General features: G+C 38.6%; 2 protein-coding genes across 4 annotated transcripts in view; both read left to right on the top strand.

Annotated features, from left to right (window-relative positions):
• Positions 1 to 12441, top strand: part of KLHL2 (kelch-like family member 2) — a 79024-nt gene extending 66583 nt beyond the window's left edge. For all 3 annotated transcript variants that reach the window (XM_005860507.2, XM_014534980.1, XM_014534981.1), the window contains 6 exons: positions 2547 to 2744; positions 3185 to 3286; positions 4532 to 4660; positions 6139 to 6279; positions 10034 to 10177; positions 11317 to 12441. In XM_005860507.2, coding sequence (XP_005860569.1) covers positions 2547 to 2744; positions 3185 to 3286; positions 4532 to 4660; positions 6139 to 6279; positions 10034 to 10177; positions 11317 to 11345 — 743 coding nt within the window. In that variant the 3' untranslated portion in view covers positions 11346 to 12441. The remainder of the gene's footprint in view (positions 1 to 2546; positions 2745 to 3184; positions 3287 to 4531; positions 4661 to 6138; positions 6280 to 10033; positions 10178 to 11316) is intronic.
• A 1974-nt stretch (positions 12442 to 14415) lies between these two features.
• The window catches only part of MSMO1 (methylsterol monooxygenase 1), a 15931-nt gene continuing 10464 nt past the window's right edge, over positions 14416 to 19882 (top strand). The window contains exon 1 of the mRNA XM_005860506.2: positions 14416 to 14523. The gene's annotated coding sequence lies outside the window, so the exon portion shown is untranslated. The remainder of the gene's footprint in view (positions 14524 to 19882) is intronic.

Here is a 19882-nt window from a genome sequence, read left to right as displayed (position 1 = left end):
ATATGTCTGTTCTTGTGCCAGTACCAGGCAGTTTTGAGAACAGTGGCTTTGTAATACAGCTTGATATCTGGTATTGAGATCCCACCTTCTTTGTTCTTTCTCAAGATCGCTGCAGCTATTCGGGGCCTTTTTTTATTCCAGGTGAATTTTTGGAGAGTTCGTTCTAGGTCTGTAAAATATGCCATTGGTATTTTAATGGAGAGTGCATTGAATCTATAGATTGCTTTGGGTAGTATGGACATTTTAATAATTTTAATTCTACCAATCCATGAAGACGGTATGTTCTCCCATTTGTTTATGTCTTCCTCTATCTCTTTTTTCAGTGTTCTATAGTTTTCCAAGTACAGGTCTTTTACCTCCTTAGTTAAGTTTATTCCTACGTATCTTAATTTTTTTTGGTGCAATGGTAAATGGGATTGTTTTTTCAGTCTCTCTTTCTGTAAGTTCACTTTTGGTATATAGAAATGCCATAGATTTCTTGGTGTTAATTTTGTTTCCTGCTACATTGCCAAATTAATTTATTAAGTCTAATAATTTTTTGATGGAGTCTTTAGGGTTTTCTATGTATAGTATCAGGTCATCTGCGAATAATGACAGTTTTACGTCTTCTTTTCCAATTTGGATACCTTTTATTTCTTTTTCTTGTCTAATTGCTATGGCTAGCACTTTCAGTACTATGTCGAACAGGAGTGGTGAGAGTGGGCATCCCTGTCTCATTCCTGTTCTTAGGGGAAATGGTTTTAGTTTTTGCCCACTGAGTATGATGTTGGCTGTAGGTTTGTCATAGAAGGCTTTTATTATGTTGAGGTATGATCCCTCTATTCCCATTTTGCTGAGGGTTTTTATCAAGAAAGGGTGTTGGATTTTGTCAAATGCTTTTTCTGCATCAATTGATTTTGACTATGTGATTTTTATCTCTCAATTTGTTTATGTGATTGTATCATGTTTATTGATTTGTGGATATTATACCATCCTTGCATCCCTGAGATAAATCCTACTTGGTCATGGTGTATAATCTTTCTGATGTAATGCCGGATCTGATTTGCTAGAATTTTGTTGAGGATTTTGGCATCTATGTTCATGAGTCTTGATGGCATATAAAGGACTGCACATCCATGTAATTTAGGGGACTGGGGAGAAAAAGCACCAGATGGTAAGACAGTAGAGAGTAGTGGTGCACACCCTGCCTGACCACATCATATGAAACACTGAGCTAGTGAAACACTTAGCGCTGGTGATTCCTGTTTTCTCCGCTGGATTAAGAGAATTGGGAGGCACAGTGCCTGCCCTCAAGCTGGGCCAGCAACATAAACATTACAGAATTTAAGAACAACAAAAATGTGAATAATTTAAAGCAATGATATTGCAGGCTGTATAAGATTTATTAAACTTAAAATAGGTATATTTGCTGTAGGGGTTCAGGAGCTCTAGGTAATCCTTCAGGCACAAGTGGTTGGGTAAGGCCTCATAGAGATTGTGGAACTTTCACTGGGGCTTGAACTTGAAGATCACAAAGTGAGAGGCCCTTGTCAGGTAAGGACAATAGCAAGAAAAAGCTCAGGAAGTGGAAAGGTGGTTGAAAACTTTAGCGATGTGGTTTCTCTGTCCAGAGATCACCTAACATCTCATTAGCCCCAGGGATCAGCACACTTTTTCCTACAGAATCAGAGAGTTTGTGGGTTAGATGGTCTCTGCTACAATTACTAAAATGTCTCTGTAGTGTGAAAACAGACATATACACTATATAAATGAATGGGTAGGTCTGTGTTCCAATAAAGCTTTATTTATGGATGCTGAAACTTTAATTTCATATAATTTTTTATGTGTCATAGAACATTCTTTTTTTTAAAAAATTGTTTTTCAACCATTTAAATATGTAAAATCATTCTTAGCTCCTGGGTTCTACTGAAATAGCCTACAGGATGTAACTTACTAACTCCTGATTTAGCCCACTACAGGACAAACTGAGAGCATGTCCTGCAAATTAAGTATAGACATATAGAGTAGAAGATTCAAAATTTGAAAGCAATGGGAGAAGTACACAAGTTAGAGGAGTTGGCTCAATTTTTAAGTCTGTAAATAAGTCTTTGAAAAAGCCTAGAGTCAAAATAGGACCTCAGCTCATGCCACTGCATTTTTTAAAAATACATTTTTATTGATTTCAGAGAGGAAGGGAGAGGGAGAGAGAGAAACATCAATGATGAGAGAGAATCATTGATCGACTGCCTCCTGCACAGCACCTACTGGGGTGATCGAGCCTGCAACCCTGGCGTGTGCTGTGACCGGGAGTTGAACCCTGACCTCCTAATTCGTAGGTCGATGCTCAACCTGCCAGGCCCATTGCATTTTAATAATCTTAGAAAGCAGGACCGTTTAGTCATTATGTAGTCTTGCTAATGAATAGCATTTCTTAGGACCTATTCAGTCAGGATTCTCTTACGAATAACTTATTCTAATAACAGCTGTAGACATATTGAAAGCCGTCTTTAGGTAGTGGTGGTAGTGTGGTCACACAGTCATCATTAACTGCTGTATTTCTTTTGCAGGCATGGTCTACATGGCTGGGCTGGTTTTTGCTGTCGGTGGCTTTAATGGTTCCTTACGAGTCCGCACTGTGGATTCCTACGACCCCGTGAAAGATCAGTGGACCAGTGTTGCTAACATGCGAGACCGGAGAAGTACTTTGGGGGCTGCTGTATTAAATGGATTGTTATATGCTGTGGGAGGCTTTGATGGGAGTACAGGTGATTTCCTTTTCATTTTTTTCACATTGATGTTAGAATTAATATAGTGATCACATTTACAGAGCGAATCATGACACAATTAGGAGATATCTGAGCATTTTAACAGGTATTATAAAGCTAAGTTTAAAAATTCTATCAAGAATTTCTTTAAGTCATATAAGAGTGGTAAGTATGTAATATTTCCTTCTATGCATTAGTATTAGTCATCTCACTAAGTTTAAAAAGCTAATAAATGTTAGTAGCTTGGGTAGGAGCCCTCTGGAAAAGAAGTCATTCCTATTTATCGCCTAATCGATATGTTGACATTCCATCATTTTTCTCTTTTAATTTTAACCCAGTTTCACATACCTGAACTATTGTTCCCTAGCAACATATATATAAAAGAACAATCACTTTACATTTCTCTAGAGGAGGAAATGAAGAGCACTGTTTCATTGTAGGTTTATCATCTGTGGAAGCATATAACATAAAGTCTAATGAGTGGTTTCACGTGGCTCCCATGAACACGAGGAGGAGCAGTGTTGGCGTCGGCGTTGTTGGAGGTAGGTAGGTGCAGACTCTTCCTGCAGGTGAGCATTTTCAGGTACATGGGGCTTCTTGGTTGTTAGGAGCGGTTCTTCCAATAATCTAAACACCAGTCTCTAAATGGGCAAGCAAGTGATCATTTAAAAGGGAACGTAGTATTGTAAAATTTTAATTATCCTTTAAAAAAATGTTAGCTTGTCTCTATAGCCTATATAAGGCCCTCCCATGCCCACTCTAGCCCTTCTTACGCCCTCACACCCTCTGTCTCTCCCTCTTCTTCTTTCCTCCCTTCTCTGTCTCTTTGCATATGGAACCTATATAAAACTGTTAACTGATATTAATGCAATTGTTTGGGAGAACAAGTCAGATGGCATATATACAAAATTCTATATCTAGAGAAGGGCTGTTTAACGTTTAAGGGATGGGTTGCCACAATTATTTATTTCTACTTTGTCCCCCAGCGGAGTTTAAGAAAGGCTGTATTTTTGGTGTGATTTCCGCCCCCCCCCTTGGGTAAATTTGTGGGTTGCCATGCCCTCCCCTCTATGGATATAATTCTTTGCACTAACTTTTTTTTTTCTTTAGCAACTTATTGAAAGATAAATTACATTATACAATTCATCCATTTAAAGTGTGCAATTCAGCATGTATCCATCACAATTCATTTTAGAACATTTTTATTACCCCCCAAAAGCATCCCTACTCCCCTTAACTGTCACCTCCATCCTCTCCAGCTGTCAGCAACCACTACTCTACTTTCTGTCTCTATATAAATTTTCCATTTCTGGACATTTCACAGGATTTGGTCCTTTGTGACTGGCTCCTCTGACTTAGCACAATTTTCAGGGTTCATTTGTGCTATAGCATTTACTGGTACCTCATTTCTTTTTGTTGCCAAATAATATTTTATTGTACACTGTTACTAACTCTTGGTTTAACTTTTTTAATTTACTAAGATAACTTTGACATTTAATTTTTTTCCAGGGTGTTGTTCACTTACCAAATAGTGTTATCCAAAGATAAAATGAGTGTACTTTCTGTTCTGTCAGATTATTTATGAAAATGTTAAATTAATATAATAACATATACTAGTATGTTATTATGCAGATCTTCATAATATGATTTGGTAACTCTACATGTCACCATTAGGCAAATCAGTAACACTTTAAAGGGAAACTGCTACCATGGAGGAAAATATATTATCTTCTGACTTGAAAAAAAGCTCTGTATGAATATGGCTTTCTTTGTGATCCCATGTTTAGGTTTGCTGTATGCCGTAGGGGGTTATGATGGAGCTTCACGCCAGTGTCTCAGCACCGTCGAATGCTATAATGCTGCAACAAACGAGTGGGCCTATATAGCAGAAATGAGTACCAGGCGGAGCGGAGCAGGTGAACAGGGACCTCATTTAGCAATTGAAGTCGAAAATGATGGAAAAGAGTTAAACAAATGAAATGATTCACTGACATATCTTTATGTTTTCAGAAAATATATATTGATTCTAATAACATTGTTAAAGTGTCTTTTGAATTACACAGGTAGTGGTAGGTAGCTGCACTTAAATTTCACTTTGTAAAATTTTTAAGTGCTATATTAAAGGCTTCTTCTCTGTTTCAGTTAATTATTTACATTGTTTGGCATTTCTTTTAGTTGTTTTTTTTTTTTTTTAGTGCTCATTGAGGAACTTGCTTCATAATCAAGGCTCTTCATATCCATTTCTTTTTCTTCTTTTTAAAAAAATATATTTTATTGATTTTTTTACAGAGAGGAAGGGAGAGGGATAGAGAGTTAGAAACATCGATGAGAGAGAAACATTGATCAGCCGCCTCCTGCACACTCCCTACTGGGTATGCGCCTGCAACCAAGGTACATGCCCTTGACCGGAATCGAACCTGGGACCCTTGAGTCTGCAGGCCGATGCTCTATCCACTGAGCTAAACCGGTTAGGGCATCTTCATACCCATTTCTTACAAATTTTGTACTTTAATACTTATTATGTAAAATTTCCCAGGGTTGAGAGACTAAAGAAAGAGGTTGATAATCCAGCAGTACATGTTTATTAAGGGGGGGTTACATACAAGGTGTGTCTTGGGCTGCAGCAAGAGGACATGGATACCCTCCCTGCCACATGGCAAGTGCTAAGGGGTTATATAGGACAGGGCAGGATGGATAGGGTGACTGGGGCATGACCTACCCCTGGTAAGGAGAAAATGCTTTACATGTTTGCCTGGGGTGGGGCACAGACATGTTTCAAGAAGCAGCACTTTTGGGGTGTAAGGGAGGGGTCAGCAGTCCCTGAAGGAATTTACGAGAAGTAATCTTCTGACTAGAGGGTCCAACATCAGTCACCCCCGGGAACAGTCTCTCCTCAATAGTACTGGTTTGCTTTTATCATGAAAGTTGTTTTCAAAATGATTAATGGCCTCTCTTTTTAGAATAATAGTTCTTATTGTGATTCTCATTTGCCCACTTTTATTTATTTCCCTTTTTTTAGGTTGTATATTTTTAATATCCACTTTAAAAGAATATCCACTTACTTTTACTATGAAGAATAATTTCAAAAATTTTAGTTACAAGTCATTTGAATAAACCCTGATATGGCCCTAACGGGTTTGGCTCAGTGGATAGAGCATCAGCCTGCGGACTGAAAGGTCCCAGGTTCGATTCCGGTCAAGGGCATGTACCTTGGTTGCAGGCACATCCCCAGTTGGGGGTGTGCAGGAGGCGGCTGATTGATGTTTCTCTCTCATCGATATTTCTAACTCTATCCCTCTCCCTTCCTCTCTGTAAAAAAATCAAAAAATATATATATTAAAAAAAAACCTAATATGCTATAAATTTATTGCTCCTTTTACTCTATATTTTATAGGTGTTGGTGTGTTAAACAACTTATTGTATGCTGTAGGGGGTCATGATGGCCCTTTAGTGCGAAAAAGTGTTGAAGTGTATGATCCCACCACCAATACATGGAGACAGGTTGCAGACATGAACATGTGCAGGAGAAATGCAGGTATCTGTCTAGTTCACAATTGTAAAACTTATATGAATTGTATTTACAGTTGTATAGTATCCCCGTGTGTTTCCATTGTTCTTTTATTGTTCTGGGTTTTCTAATGGACTAGGTCTTTAAAGGCAGAATCTTCTGTAATAATCCTATATACTGAATGTTTAGTATAGGGTCTAGAACGTAGCAGGTTGTTGTGACATGTCAGTTAACTTACTTTCTCCTAGTGGCTATTTTTGGTGATGAATGTAGAGACTAAATTAGAAGAAGAGCCCTCTTTATTTGACATTGAATTCACTCATTCTTTTCTTTTTTTTAATTCTTTGTTAGTTAAGGTATTACAAATGTGTCCTCATCCCCTCCATTAAACCCCCATCCTCCTCCCCGCCCCCAAATTCACTCATCCTTACCACAAACATTTTTGAGTGCCTACCATGTATCACGTACTACAAAACCCAGTTCTTAGGAAATTTAGTCTAGTTGAGTAACTATTCATACCAGATTAAAAAGCTAATATTTATCTGAATCTGGAGGGAAGCCCAAAGAAGCTAACCCTAATCTAATACAGTTCAGGATTTCTATGAAGTGGAAAAGCTAAAACAACAACAAATAATTTTAAGAAAACTGAGGTCTTCAAGATTAGGAAACTAACTCCTTGAAAAGAAAATCCATGGAAGGGAAATGGAAAATAGATTCAGGAAAGCCAGTCTTTTGGGAAATGCCATTATCTTCATGCCATTTCCCATAGTCCAAAAATATGTTCCTGATGAATCTCAAACTCACTGTATACCATTAGATGATGTTGCAAGATGCAGGCCCCACACCCTCCAAAATGCTCTTCTTTATTACTCCTTAATTTAACTGTGATTACTATGGGGAACTAAATACAGATGACTGCAAGGACTGTCAACAACAGTGAACTTGCACCTCATTCAATCATTAGTATTTGGTAATGTCCTAGAAACCTTTCTATGTCCTAGAAACCTCTCAGCTATAGATAGTCCAGACTCATGGTAAGACCCACAGATCTGGGCCATAGGTAGAATGAGTGCTTGACCCCAGTATATATTGTTAGAAAAATCAAAGTAATATGTGCACATGCCTTCCCTAGATTAGGACATATATTTGCAATTTGAACTTTCATTATTTTCCTGAAGGTTGGAATAATCTTATTATTTTCCTCTACTCATGTTGTATTTTCAAATCAAAATAAGATCATTTCTGCTAGCCAGGAGAATAAGGACATACTGTGTAGAGCAATCATTGCCTTACTCTTGCTTTTCAAATATTTGAACTACTTTAAAATGGTATGAATTTACTTCCTGTCAAGAGACTAGAGTAGTAACACAATTTAGTGTTAGTAGGGAAGATTCACTCCATTTTCACAGATTGCTAGTACACTTCTAAATGCTGTGTATGGAGTTGGCTCATTATTTTGTTAATATAAAAATCTGTAAACACCTGTTAATTATACCAGTAAAACTACCTATGGAACTACAAAGACCAGTATGTGAGCATTCTTCTGGATTTTTTGATGCCCTTTAGTACTAGTTCATAATGGCTCTAAATCTTGTTTAGAATTATTAAATACACTTTATAAAAATATGGAAATAAAGGTGTTTATCTTTTAACTTAGCAATTTTTTTGGGTAAAAATTTATATTAAGAAAATAGTTGTGGGGGGTAATGTGGTGATAAGGACACATATGTAATAACTTAATAAAGAAATTTTAAAAAATAGTTGCACAAGGATGAAAAAAGTATGCAAGAGAGACCCTTATTCATTGCAACATCATTGATAAGAGCAAAAAAAAAAACTAAGAATAACAATATCCATTACTAAAAAATTATTTTTGATGTTCATCAAAGACAATTAATAAAATTATGGTATTATCATACATGGAGTACTAAGCAGTCACTTAAAATTATGGAGATCTATATTTATTAACTTGAGTAGATGTCCAAGGTATATTGTTTGGAGGAAATGGGTGAGTAATAAAGTAGCATGTGTATTATGAGCTACTTTGGGATTTAATACAAGTGTGTGAGTATTTATGCATAGAAAACAGTTGGTAAGAGATCACAATTTCATGGTCATTATTCTAAATGGTATAGGATTAGAGGTGATCTTTTTTTCTTTATACTTTTTTAGATGTTTTAAATTCTTGCAAAAAAACAACCCATGAGTTATCTAATAATAATGAAATAAATAATATTGCTCTCCCTTTTTGAAGGAGATAAAATAGTTAACCAGTGAGTATAGTAATTAAAATTTAGAATCATTTTTATCTTCTACTAAAACATAGGGTATCCAAAAATATGTATACATACTTTGAATGATTATAAAGTCAGTGTTTATTAACATACAGTTCATTTTCAAAATTTGAAAGAATCCACAGAAGTGAATAATATTTTTGTCAACAAACTGATGACCCTTCTGGTCCAGGCACTGCTATAATGCGAAGCAATGTTATAGCAAACATCAAGAATCATTTATTTGGGTATTTGTATGCCCTCAAATTCATCAACTGTTGCTAGTTTTGTACCATAAACTTTATCTTTTATGTATCCCCATAAAAAAGTCTAGTGGATAAATTTTATTTGTTCAAAGCTTAGTCTGGCTTCTCCCATTATTTCAAATCAGTTAAACATGAAAAGGAGTGAAAATTGAGTTATCAGCTGTTAAAGTGTGTATACACCCCGTGTCCCCCAAAATTGTCTACACACTTTGTAATTATAAAGGCAGTGTTAGTACTTGAACTGCATTTCGTGTAGCATTTTAGGATGAATTTCCTTTGTTCAAAGCTTAGTCTAGCTGAAAAGAAAAAAATATCAATTGAGTCATCAGCTATTAAAGTGTATATACATGTTTTTTGGGATACCCTTTACAATTATTCCTTAGGTTTCCCTAACAAGTTGACCTTGAGTTACTAAACTTATTTGACCTTAATTTTTTTCTTTTTAATAATAAAATGTGGATTAACCTAGTTTCTAACCTATAAAGTAAGATTATTGTGAAGATTAAATAAAGTAATGCAAAAATAAAGCAGCTAGCCCAAGCCGGTTTGCTCAGTGGATAGAGCATGGGCCTGTGGACTGAAGGGTCCCAGGTTTGATCCCCATCAAGGGCTCATGCCTGGGTTTCGGGCTTGATCCCCAGGAGGGGGTGTGCAGGAGGCAGCCAATCAGTGATTCTCATCATTGATGTTTCTATCTCTCCCTCTCCTTCCTATCTGAAATCAATAAAAATTAAAAAACAAACACAAAAACATAAAAAAGAGACAAAAGAAACAACAAATCTGAAATTAAAAAAAATAAAGCAGCTACTGCATAAATGACACAGTAGGAGCTTAGAAGTGGTATTAGACTCCCATATAAAAATAATTCCTGCCCTAACTGGTTTGGCTCAGTGGATAGAACGTCAGCCTGTGGACTGAAGGGTCCCAGGTTCAATTCCAGTCAAGGGCATGTACCTTGGTTGCGGGCACATCCCCAGTGGGGGATGTGCAGGAGGCAGCTGATCGATGTTTCTCTCTCATCGATGTTTCTAACTCTCTATCCCTCTCCCTTCCTCTCTGTAAAAAATCAATAAAATATATTTAAAAAAATAAAAAATAAAATAAAAATAATTCCTTATCCACCATCTTCTTTTCTTGCCTCCTTTAAGAAAGTGTCACTGGATCACCTCACCAAATGTGTAGGGATATTCATATTCATCTAAATTTTTAAAATAATTGCTTTTTTCTCTAATTTTTTAAAAGGCGTTTGTGCTGTCAATGGTCTGTTATATGTAGTTGGAGGGGATGATGGCTCCTGTAACTTGGCATCGGTAGAATATTATAACCCAACAACTGATAAATGGACAGTTGTGTCATCTTGTATGAGCACAGGGAGAAGTTATGCAGGTAATAATTGTTTACTTTTCTTACAGTCTTCTATTACAATATAAAAAATTACACCATTATGATTTTTACATTAAGAATGTTACAAGAAGAAAGTCTTTTCTCAAAGTATATTTTATTTCTTGTTCTTAAAACAATATTGGATGTGTATTTTCTAAAATAAAGCAATGGTATTCTTTTATCATTCTACAATCGTTTATATTTGAAATAACAAATCTTTCCATTGCGGGATCATATACTAAAACTTAACATGGCTAATATCTGTATGCAGTGGAGTGGAATTCACTATGTAGCGAGGCTTTCATTACTCAGCTACACAAGAAATTTGACCCCTACAACATCCTCCTGGCAGGGCTTGTGTGATAGGATTATAGTGAGGCTGTGAAATAATTTTTCTTACTTAGAATAGCACTGGTTAAATTTTAAAATATAATTTTGGTCCATGCTCTTAGTAAGAGAAATGGTAATTCTCTTTATTAAATATATCGAAGAGTCTTCAAAACTGTATGTTACATATTAATTACTCTGATGATAGGAATTTATATCACTTTAAATATTAGAATGTTTCAATAACATTGTAATATTGATCCAGTTGTGGTGAAAAAAGTTTATACTAATTAACCATCACTACTGTTTATGTATCATCCAAAACAACATCTAATAGAACTATATACAATAACATGACTGAAAATTAGGAAATTTTTTGAAAGTTTCATTGAGATATAACTGACATAGATAAATAGCATATATTTAAGCATACAATTTTATTAGTTTTGACATATGTATATACCCATGAAACCAATATCACAGTCAAAATAATGAAAATAAGTATTAATCACCCCTGAAAGTTTCTTTGTGCCCCTTTGGGTGTTAGGTGGATTTTAGTGTTTTCTGAGTAAAATTATTTTTCCTTAATTGTAACTGCAAAGAGCAAAAGAGTAATCTGGATTAAATAGTCTGACGTTTTGGTCTATAACTAAACAAATCTCACTGCAATTTAAATTAAAATGATAGTACTTTTGATACACCATGATTTGTTCAGACCCTCTTGCTTGAGTAATAAAATAAAGAATTCAGTATTTTCTCAGATATACAGAATGCTGCCTGTAACTTCCGTTTTATTTCTTCATTTCTTTGCTTAGGGGTCACAGTTATTGATAAACCGTTATGAGCCTGAAGGACATTTTTGGCATATTTATACATGAGAAACAGACTTCAACAAGTATTTCTGAAGTGACTTGAGAATCCAGCACTTCTCCACTTGTAGCTGCACTTTAAGTCTCCGCAGAAAATAAGATCGGCTGCCTTTAGAGGCCTCAGATTCTGAAGATTATTTTTGGTAGAAGCACCGTGTAGGCATTTTCTGCAATGAGCAGCAGCTGACTGAATTTTAATAAAAAACCTGGACTGCAGTACTTACTCTTCAGTCTTTAGACAACAGTTGCTTTCATAAAGACTAGTTATCAACCTTGAACGACTGGATTATTTTGTGAAGGAAGACAAAAGAATATGTGTTGTAAAATTAATTTTTTCTTTATTCCTTCTGAAAACCTGTATACACAGGAACTGAAAATCTTTGAACAGGTATTAAGTTCTATGTAAGTATACAAACTAGTTGAGGGATAAAACTGTTTGCTTTTATAAAATATCTTTGATTACATGAGTATAATAAATGGTGTGCATATAACTGTGTGTGTATATGCTTTCCTTTAAATATGTTTGAAAAGATGTTTGAAACTTGATTATACTATTTATAATTGGCACAGTACTTTGAATTATGCCAGTACTACATTGTAAAACAGAGTTGTATTTTTTGATATTTAACAATGCTTAATACTTTAAAATGCCACTTCTGAGGAATGAACATGGTGTAACACACTTGAATATGTGTGATGCCAAACTTTTTAAAAATAAAATGTAAAGTATGCTTATTTATTATTTCCTTCCTTTGGTTTAATCTTGGTCATGTTTTGGTGTGTATTTTTAATTTTTTTCTTAAAGTAACACTTTGGCATGATCATTACTGCAGGTCTTTGATGAATATAATGAATGTATGGAATTCAACTGAATTTGCATGGTCTTAAGAATTTTTTCCGTGTGTATAAATTTAGCTGCTATTAACAGAAGAGAGAACTTTCTGCGAGTAGCCATGTGTGTTGATCAGATACAATTTTTCTGAGGTCTTCAATTAATCTCACTTTAAAAATGACCAAAACATGTCTTTCTGGAATTACCTTTGAATAAAAGTTTGTATATTATTTGTTTTACATTGTCCTTGATTTTTATCGATTTAGTTTGATTTTAAGGAAGTTGCCTGCTCAGTTTCTCTGTTCTTTTGTAAAATTTGCATTTTCTAACTTCACAAATCAATACTTTTTGTTTGTTGCCAAAGTAACCTCTTAGGCAAGTCTGTTAAATCAGTAACTGAAGTCACTGAAAATTGTTTTCCAAGAAAAAGTTACCTCAACTATTCAAGGAGAAGTCTCCCAAGGACTGGTGATATTTTAAGTTTTTATATTCCTCTGTCCCTCAAATGGGCAGGACACAAGATAAAGATAACCCAAATAGCATTGAACCAAAAAATCAAAGGAAAAAATACCTACTCTAAAGAAACTGATTTTGATATAAAATAAAAGGAATTAAGGAAATGGGAGTTGGGGAGTGGGGTGGACAGGTGAGGTGCTGGACACAAGAGGGGCAGAGAAGGAAGGGAGAAGGACAGGAGGTGATGGGATATGGTGGCTATTCCTCAGGAGAGTAATTTAAAAGGTTAGCATGAGCTTGTTGCCAGAACAGTCGGGAGGAAAGAATTATAACTGTGATATAATATCTATTTAATATAGAGTATTTACATTTAAACATAGAACCATATTTATTTTTTTAACAACAAAAATTGTATTTCTCACAATTCTGGAAGCTGAGAATTTCAAGATCCAGGCACCAGCAGATTCAGTGTGAGAACCCACTTCCTGGTTCACAGACTGTCCTTTTGCTGTGTCTTCACGTGGCTAAGGGATCTTTCTGGTCAGTTTCATAAGAGCACTAATCCCATTCATAAGGACTCTTAGTCCCTCCTGACCTAATCACCTCCAAAGGCTCCAGTTCCTCATACCATTACTTTGGGGATTATGTCTCCCTCAAATTCCCATGTTGAGTTTGGGGGCAACATAAACATACTGTCCACTGTGGAGATGTTTAGAATAGGAAGGGATGAGCACTTCACAGAACATATTCTGACCCCCAAAGGGATTTAATACAACTCTTTCCAAAGCTCTCCTCATCTTGAACCACATCTAAACAGTCTGATCCAGATCCTGGTACAAAAGATGAGAAAGCAAAAACCCTCCCCTCTGCTAATGACCTGAGACCACAACAAGTAACAACCTGTTGATCAATTGCTGCAGAAAGTATGCCAAGACCCAAATCTCATTTTTCACATACAAATTTCAGCAGCACTTAGAAAATCCTGGCCTGGCCAGTTCTTCCCAATGGTTAGAGTGCTGGCCTGCGGCCCAAAGGGTTGTGATTCAATTCCTGGTCAAGGGCACATACCTTAGTTGTGGGTTCGATCCCCAGCCCTGGTTGGAGTGCTTCGGTGGGCAACCAATCCATGGGTGTGTATCTCTACCCCGGCACAACCCCCCTCTACTCTGAAAATCAATGGGGAAAATGCCCTGAGGTGAGGATTAAAAAAAAACCCAAATTCAATAGGTCATTTAATGTAATTATCTTTTTTTTATATATTTGCTTTTAAAACAGGTTTATTTTCTCCTTATAAAACTAATAGATAGCAGCACCCAAGTGTTTATCATCTAAATTGATGATGAGTTATGAGGCATATTTTATTAGGTAAAAAGATAGCATAATCTTACAGGGTGATATGCTATAAGCCTGCCTCCCCGGGACGGTGCCCGCACCCGCACCCGCTAAAGTTCTGGAGGAATCCCAAGTTGCCATGGCGACGACTCCTCGGCCGCACGAAGCCGTGTCAGTGCCCGTCCCCTCTTGACGCTCCATCCTCTGCCCCGCCCCCGGGCGCGCTGCGGCGCCAATCACTGGCTGGGCGTGTGGGTCTCACTATCCTCACTCCATCCGGGGAGCCAATGGCTGGGACCGCCAGTCATTCGTTTGCGCGAGTCGCACGATGCCGGCAACCATACAGACCAGTCACAGCACCGAGAAGGCGGGACGGGCGCCCTCGCAAGCCAATAACAACAGAGAGAGCTGCTGCACACTCCCTCATCCGGGAGAGGCGGGTTCCTGCCTGGGCCCCGGCACCAGGTTGAATACGGTGAGCCGCGGTCTCCGTGCGAGCATCCTGGTGAGGGCACCGGAAGAGAGGCTCGCAGGTGAGGAAGGGGGAATGTCCGGGATCCGGCCCTGAGTTCTGTGGGATTGAGGGGCGCGAGGTCGGGCGTGGATGCGCGCTCAGGGCCGGGTGGGGGCACCCTTACCCAATGTGAGGGCGGCGAGGGGCCAGAGGGAAAATGGTGATGCATCCGGGCTGAGGCTTGTTTCTTGCCCTTTAAGAGTTTGCGGTCACCCGGAGACTGGAGGCATTAGGCTACCAGTGGTTCTCAACCTTCTGGCCCTTTAAATACAGTTCCTCATGTTGTGACCCAACCATAAAATTATTTTCGTTACTACTTCATAACTGTAATGTTGCTACTGAGCCTTCAGACTCACCCTCCCCTTCTCCCGTTTATTTATTAGAGAACTGCCTATAGTTGCTGCATATGCTATGGTTTCTGCTCCTTGATTTGCTTGCTCATGCTGTTGAGATTCTCAGGAAGTCTTTGTCGCCCATCTTTACCTGGCTAATGGCTGTTCATCTTCCAAGGCTTACTTGCAATTTTATATAAAAATATCAATAAAGTATAACCCTTGGGCTTTTCCTAAAAATACGTAAGAAGACAAGGTAAGAAGAAAATCCTCAGCTGCCCAAGCTTACTGACAGCTAACCTAGTGCTACCATCTAGGGCAGTGGTTCTCAACCTTCTGGCCCTTTAAATACAGTTCCTCATGTTGTGATCCAACCATAAAATTATTTTCGTTACTACTTCATAACTGTAATGTTGCTACTGTTATGAATCGTAATGTAAATATCTGATATGCAGGATGGTCTTAGGCGAGGGTCGTGCGACCGCCAAAGGGGTCGCAACCCACAGGTTGAGAACCGCTGCTAGACGATAGTTAACAGCACAGGATGAGCGTTTTACAAAACAGAAGCATTGCAGGGGAGATCAGATCTGGTGTGCATGTGTGATGGGCGTCATGGGGTGCGGAAGGGCGGCTAAGAGGAGGTTATGATGTGTGGGTGGGAGTGGGATAGGAGGCCGTCACCGGTAAAGGATTGCTGTTTCCGTGGGCAGAGAGAGATAAAGCCACAGGAATGGTGAGAAGTCAGATGTCGTGGTAGTTTGACGTATAGGTTGGAGAGGAGGAACAATGAAGGGTGGACAGGCTTGGCGGGGCGTTTTTGTTTTCTTTTCCATAGCTCAGCGGTTCTCAACCTGTGGGTCGCGACCCCTTTGGGGGGGTTGAACAACCCTTTCACAGGGGTCGCCTAAGACCATCGGAAAACACATATATAATTACATATGGTCTTTGTGATTAATCACTATGCTTTAATGATGTTCAATTTGTAACAATGAAATTGGGGGTCACCACAGCATGAGGAACTGTATTAAAGGGAAGCGGCATTAGGAAGGTTGAGAACCACTGCCATAGCTGAAGGCCTTGGTCTTGTATTCCTAGGGGAGACACTTTTCTTAAACTTTACGTGTTGTGAAAGGGTGGACGCTCCTGTTTTGATAGATCCTGGCATGAGCCCCAGAAGTCGGGTTTAAAAGGGCAAGCCGGAGGCATGGCAAGTCCAGGTGAGGGCCCTGGAGCAATCCAGGTTTACCTGGGAAGGTACAGGGTAGGGCATTAGCTGGCGGTAGTCAGGGACAGCCAAACGTCAAGGTTTCCCAAAGGATCCACGAGGAACTACATTTCTTTTTTTTCTGAGGACCTAGTCAGGCTGCTCAGAGCAGGTTTCCAGTCCATCCGGTTGTCCAAGGAGGAGAAAAAGCAGAAGAAAGTTCACGATTTCCCTTCCGCTCTCCCCTGTATTTCCTTTCTATATTTTGCTTTTGTTCAGTTGACAGCAACTGGCCCCATTTTCCTTGCTTGTGTATGGAGAGTCAACTCCCGAATGTGAGTTAAACCAGGTGTGTCTATACTGGGTGAGCGTTTGAGGACCTTACCTAGTTAGCAGCGATAGGGGAGACTCAGAACATTGTCAGAGATGACTGAACAGGTGAAGGTGCAAGTCACAAAATTAGGTGTTCAAGGTGGTGGGCCGGGAGTATCTGAGCAGGGTTCCGAGGCCAGCTGCTGAACTTTTGGATCTGTTGAGTTTTATGTGCCTCTGCGCTGTCTAATTGGAGCTGGCCTGGGTAATTAGAACCTGGGGTTTAGGGGAAAAGGCTGGAAATAGAGATTTTGGATATTAGGAGATTTTTAAAACAGGAAATAGTTAAGAACACCAGGAAAGGGAGTAAGGAAAGCATCCTTGGAAACTTTCCAGCCTCAGTGATCCAGTCTTCCTTGCTCAAAAGCTGTCCCACAAACAAACTAAATCAGAAAGGGCTGTACTCTTTCTCACGTCCTGGTTTAGTCTTTGGGTTGGTAGTTCCCTCCCAATGGTTCTCAACCTTCCTAATGCCGCGACCCTTTAATACAGTTCCTCGTGTTGTGGTGACCCCCAACCATCAAATTATTTTCGTTGCTACTTCATAACTGTAATTTTGCTGCTGTTATGAATCGTCATGTAAATATCTGATATGCAGGATGTATTTTCAGGGGTCGCCACCCACAGGTTGAGAACCGCTGCAACATCCTCTTATTCCCCCCACCTGGCCCAGCTTGACTCTCTTTGTATCTGGTCTCCTCCCATCGTGCTCCAGCTCCAGTTTAGAAAGTATCATTCTCTAGGAACCCTTGCTGGTCCTCCGTGTTCTCCTAGCACTCAGTGTTTCCAGCCCTTTATTGCTCTTATCACATAACTTTTATGGCAGTCTGGTGAATTCTCTGATTTCCTCACTAGATTTTATGTTTGTGAAGTCAGAGGTGAGAGCAGACGCTAGCACAGTGGCTGCAGCTGGTAGCACAGATTCAGTGGGCGTGAATACATGGGGATTCCAAGAACCAAGGAAGGAACGTATTTCAGGGAGAGAAGTCTCAAACCTTCCAGACTGGTTGAATAAAATAAGCTCGAAGGGATGTTTGTTGGATGTGGCAGCTAGAAGATCCTTAGTGATTTCAGTAAGAGTAGATTCAGTGTGGCGATGAGACTAGAAAGCTGACTGTAGTTGCTGGAGAGTACATGGGAATGGGAAAAAGAAGACAGCCCGTGTAGAATACTCTTTCAGGAGACTTGGGTAAACCGTAGGAATTATTCCCCTCTTACTGTAATATTTATCATGTGCGTTATTATGTCTGGTTAGAGTATAGCTTACTGGATGAGAGCATAAGCTTCTCCACTTAGCATTTTTGTAACTTGGGGAAGTTGCATGATCTTTCTCAACCTGGAGTTTATCATTTAGAAAATGGAAATAATAAAAGTACCTAGTTCATGAAAGCATGGTAAGGATTAAAGTCTTGGATATATAGAGGACATGTAGTGCACTGAGAGTACAGTTCCCGGCACATAGAAAATGCTCAATAACTAGTAGCTTCTTAGAATTACTGTGTGTCAGGTCCTGTGCTAAGTGCTTCACATGCATTCTTCCTTGAACTCATTGGAAGAACTGTTGTTATTCTTTTCCCCTTTTTCAGCTTTTTTGAGGTGTAACTGACAGATACAATTATAAGATATTTTAAGTGTACATTGTGGTGATTTGACATTGGGAAAAGATTCCCTCTATCTAGGTACTATTGTTGCTTATATTTTGCAGATGATAAAACAGGCTCAGAGAAATTACATAACTTGCTCCAAGACACACAGCTAGTGTGACCTCATGAAAACCGAGGGTTGGAATTTTATTTTGCAATATAGAAGATCTTTGAAGATAATCTTGATATGAATTGGGAGCTAGATTACAAGTAGTTGAGCAAGTTGTGTGAGTGAGAGTTAAGCAGTCGGACGCTTATGAATTCTTTAAGAAAGAAGTTGAGCCCTGGCCAGTTTGGCTCTACCGCTCAGTGGATGGAGTGTCGGCCTCTGGACTGTAAGGTCCCAGGTTTGATTCCAGTCAAGGGCATGTACCTGGGTTGCGGGCACATCCCCAGTAGGAGGTGTGCAGGAGGCAGCTGATCAATGTTTCTCTCTCATCGATGTTTCTAACTCTCTATCCTTCTCCCTTCCTCTCTGTAAAAAATCAATAAAATATTTTTTTTTAAAAAAAGAAGTTGATTGGTTGGTTCCAAGAAAGAGAAATGGGACATTGGCTTGGGGGAAAGGAGATAGAGGTTAGAAAAGTTTTCCTCAAGAAAGGAAGACTTGAATATGTTTTTAAACTTGAAGGCGGATAGACTCCGTGAAGAGGGAAAGACAAAAGATGAGAAAGGTAAAGTGAGTGCTGGGCAAGTTCTTGATGATGTCAGTTAACACAAGCCTCGTCAGCCTTAGAGGAGAGGGTGAGTGAACCAAGAGAAATTTTGAGCTTGGCACGCACGACACAGGGTGTAACCCGATAGTCTCCATGGTATAATAAGTCACTTGAGAATTAGTCAGACAAAAGAATAAGGATGCAAAGTGAAGTCAGACCTGAGGAAGTTGGCTAAGCTTCCCAGTATCCTCTATGAGGAGTAGGGTAAGAGGTAAATTGGGGTGGGGGAGCATTGTAAACAATAATAAGAGTGCTTCTGAGGTTTCAGCTATTTATTGGTCTGTCCATCATTATTCATAAATCAGGAATAGCAGTGAGCATTTTTAAAAGAGTGATACTCTTCATAAGTTTCCCTATTTTTTTATTTGGTAACCTATTAAGCTTATTTATTTTATAAGTAAACATGCTCCTGGAAAAAATTGTAAGAAGGTATAAAATAAGTAAAATTTCCTTCCTCTCCATAACAACCTCTCATTGTGTGTGCATAATAGGGGTGCACACACACACCCCTAATACCTCTTGATCCCGTTTCCTAAAGATCACTACTCTGAATTGTTCCCTGTGTATCCTTCCGTTCATTTTCTATATTTGTGTGTGTGTGTGTATGTCTCTGTATGTACATATATATGCATGGAAGTACATAGATATATTTTTTACAAAAACATAAGTGGGGCTCTTGTCATACATATTGTGCAACTTGCTATTTCACTTAATACTTAATCTTTTTTTAAAAATAGTTTTTATTGATTTTAGGAAGAGGGAGAGAGAGAGAAACATCGACTGGCTGCCTTCCACATATACACCCATACCAGGGATGGAGCCCGCAACTTGGGCATGTGCCCTGACTGGGAATCAAACCAGTGGTCTTTTGGTGCATGGGATGATGCTCAACCAACTGAGCCACTCTGGCCAAGGCTTAACAGTGAATCTTAGATATCTTTCTAGGAAGAACATATAGATCTTTCTTTTAAGTGGCTATTTTGTTACTTTTCTCTTTGTTTTTGCTATTACAATCAGCACTTCCTTCAGCCTTCATGTACCAGTCTTTGTACACTTGAGTGAGAAACTTGTTGGGTCAAAGGGTGTATTAATTTTGAATTGTGTTAGATAC

This window comes from Myotis brandtii, unplaced genomic scaffold, assembly GCF_000412655.1.
Source record: "Myotis brandtii unplaced genomic scaffold, ASM41265v1 scaffold136, whole genome shotgun sequence".
Lineage (NCBI taxonomy): Eukaryota > Metazoa > Chordata > Mammalia > Chiroptera > Vespertilionidae > Myotis > Myotis brandtii.
The sequence above is the reverse complement of the archived record's forward strand: the minus strand, read 5'-3'. Positions and strand labels throughout refer to the sequence as shown.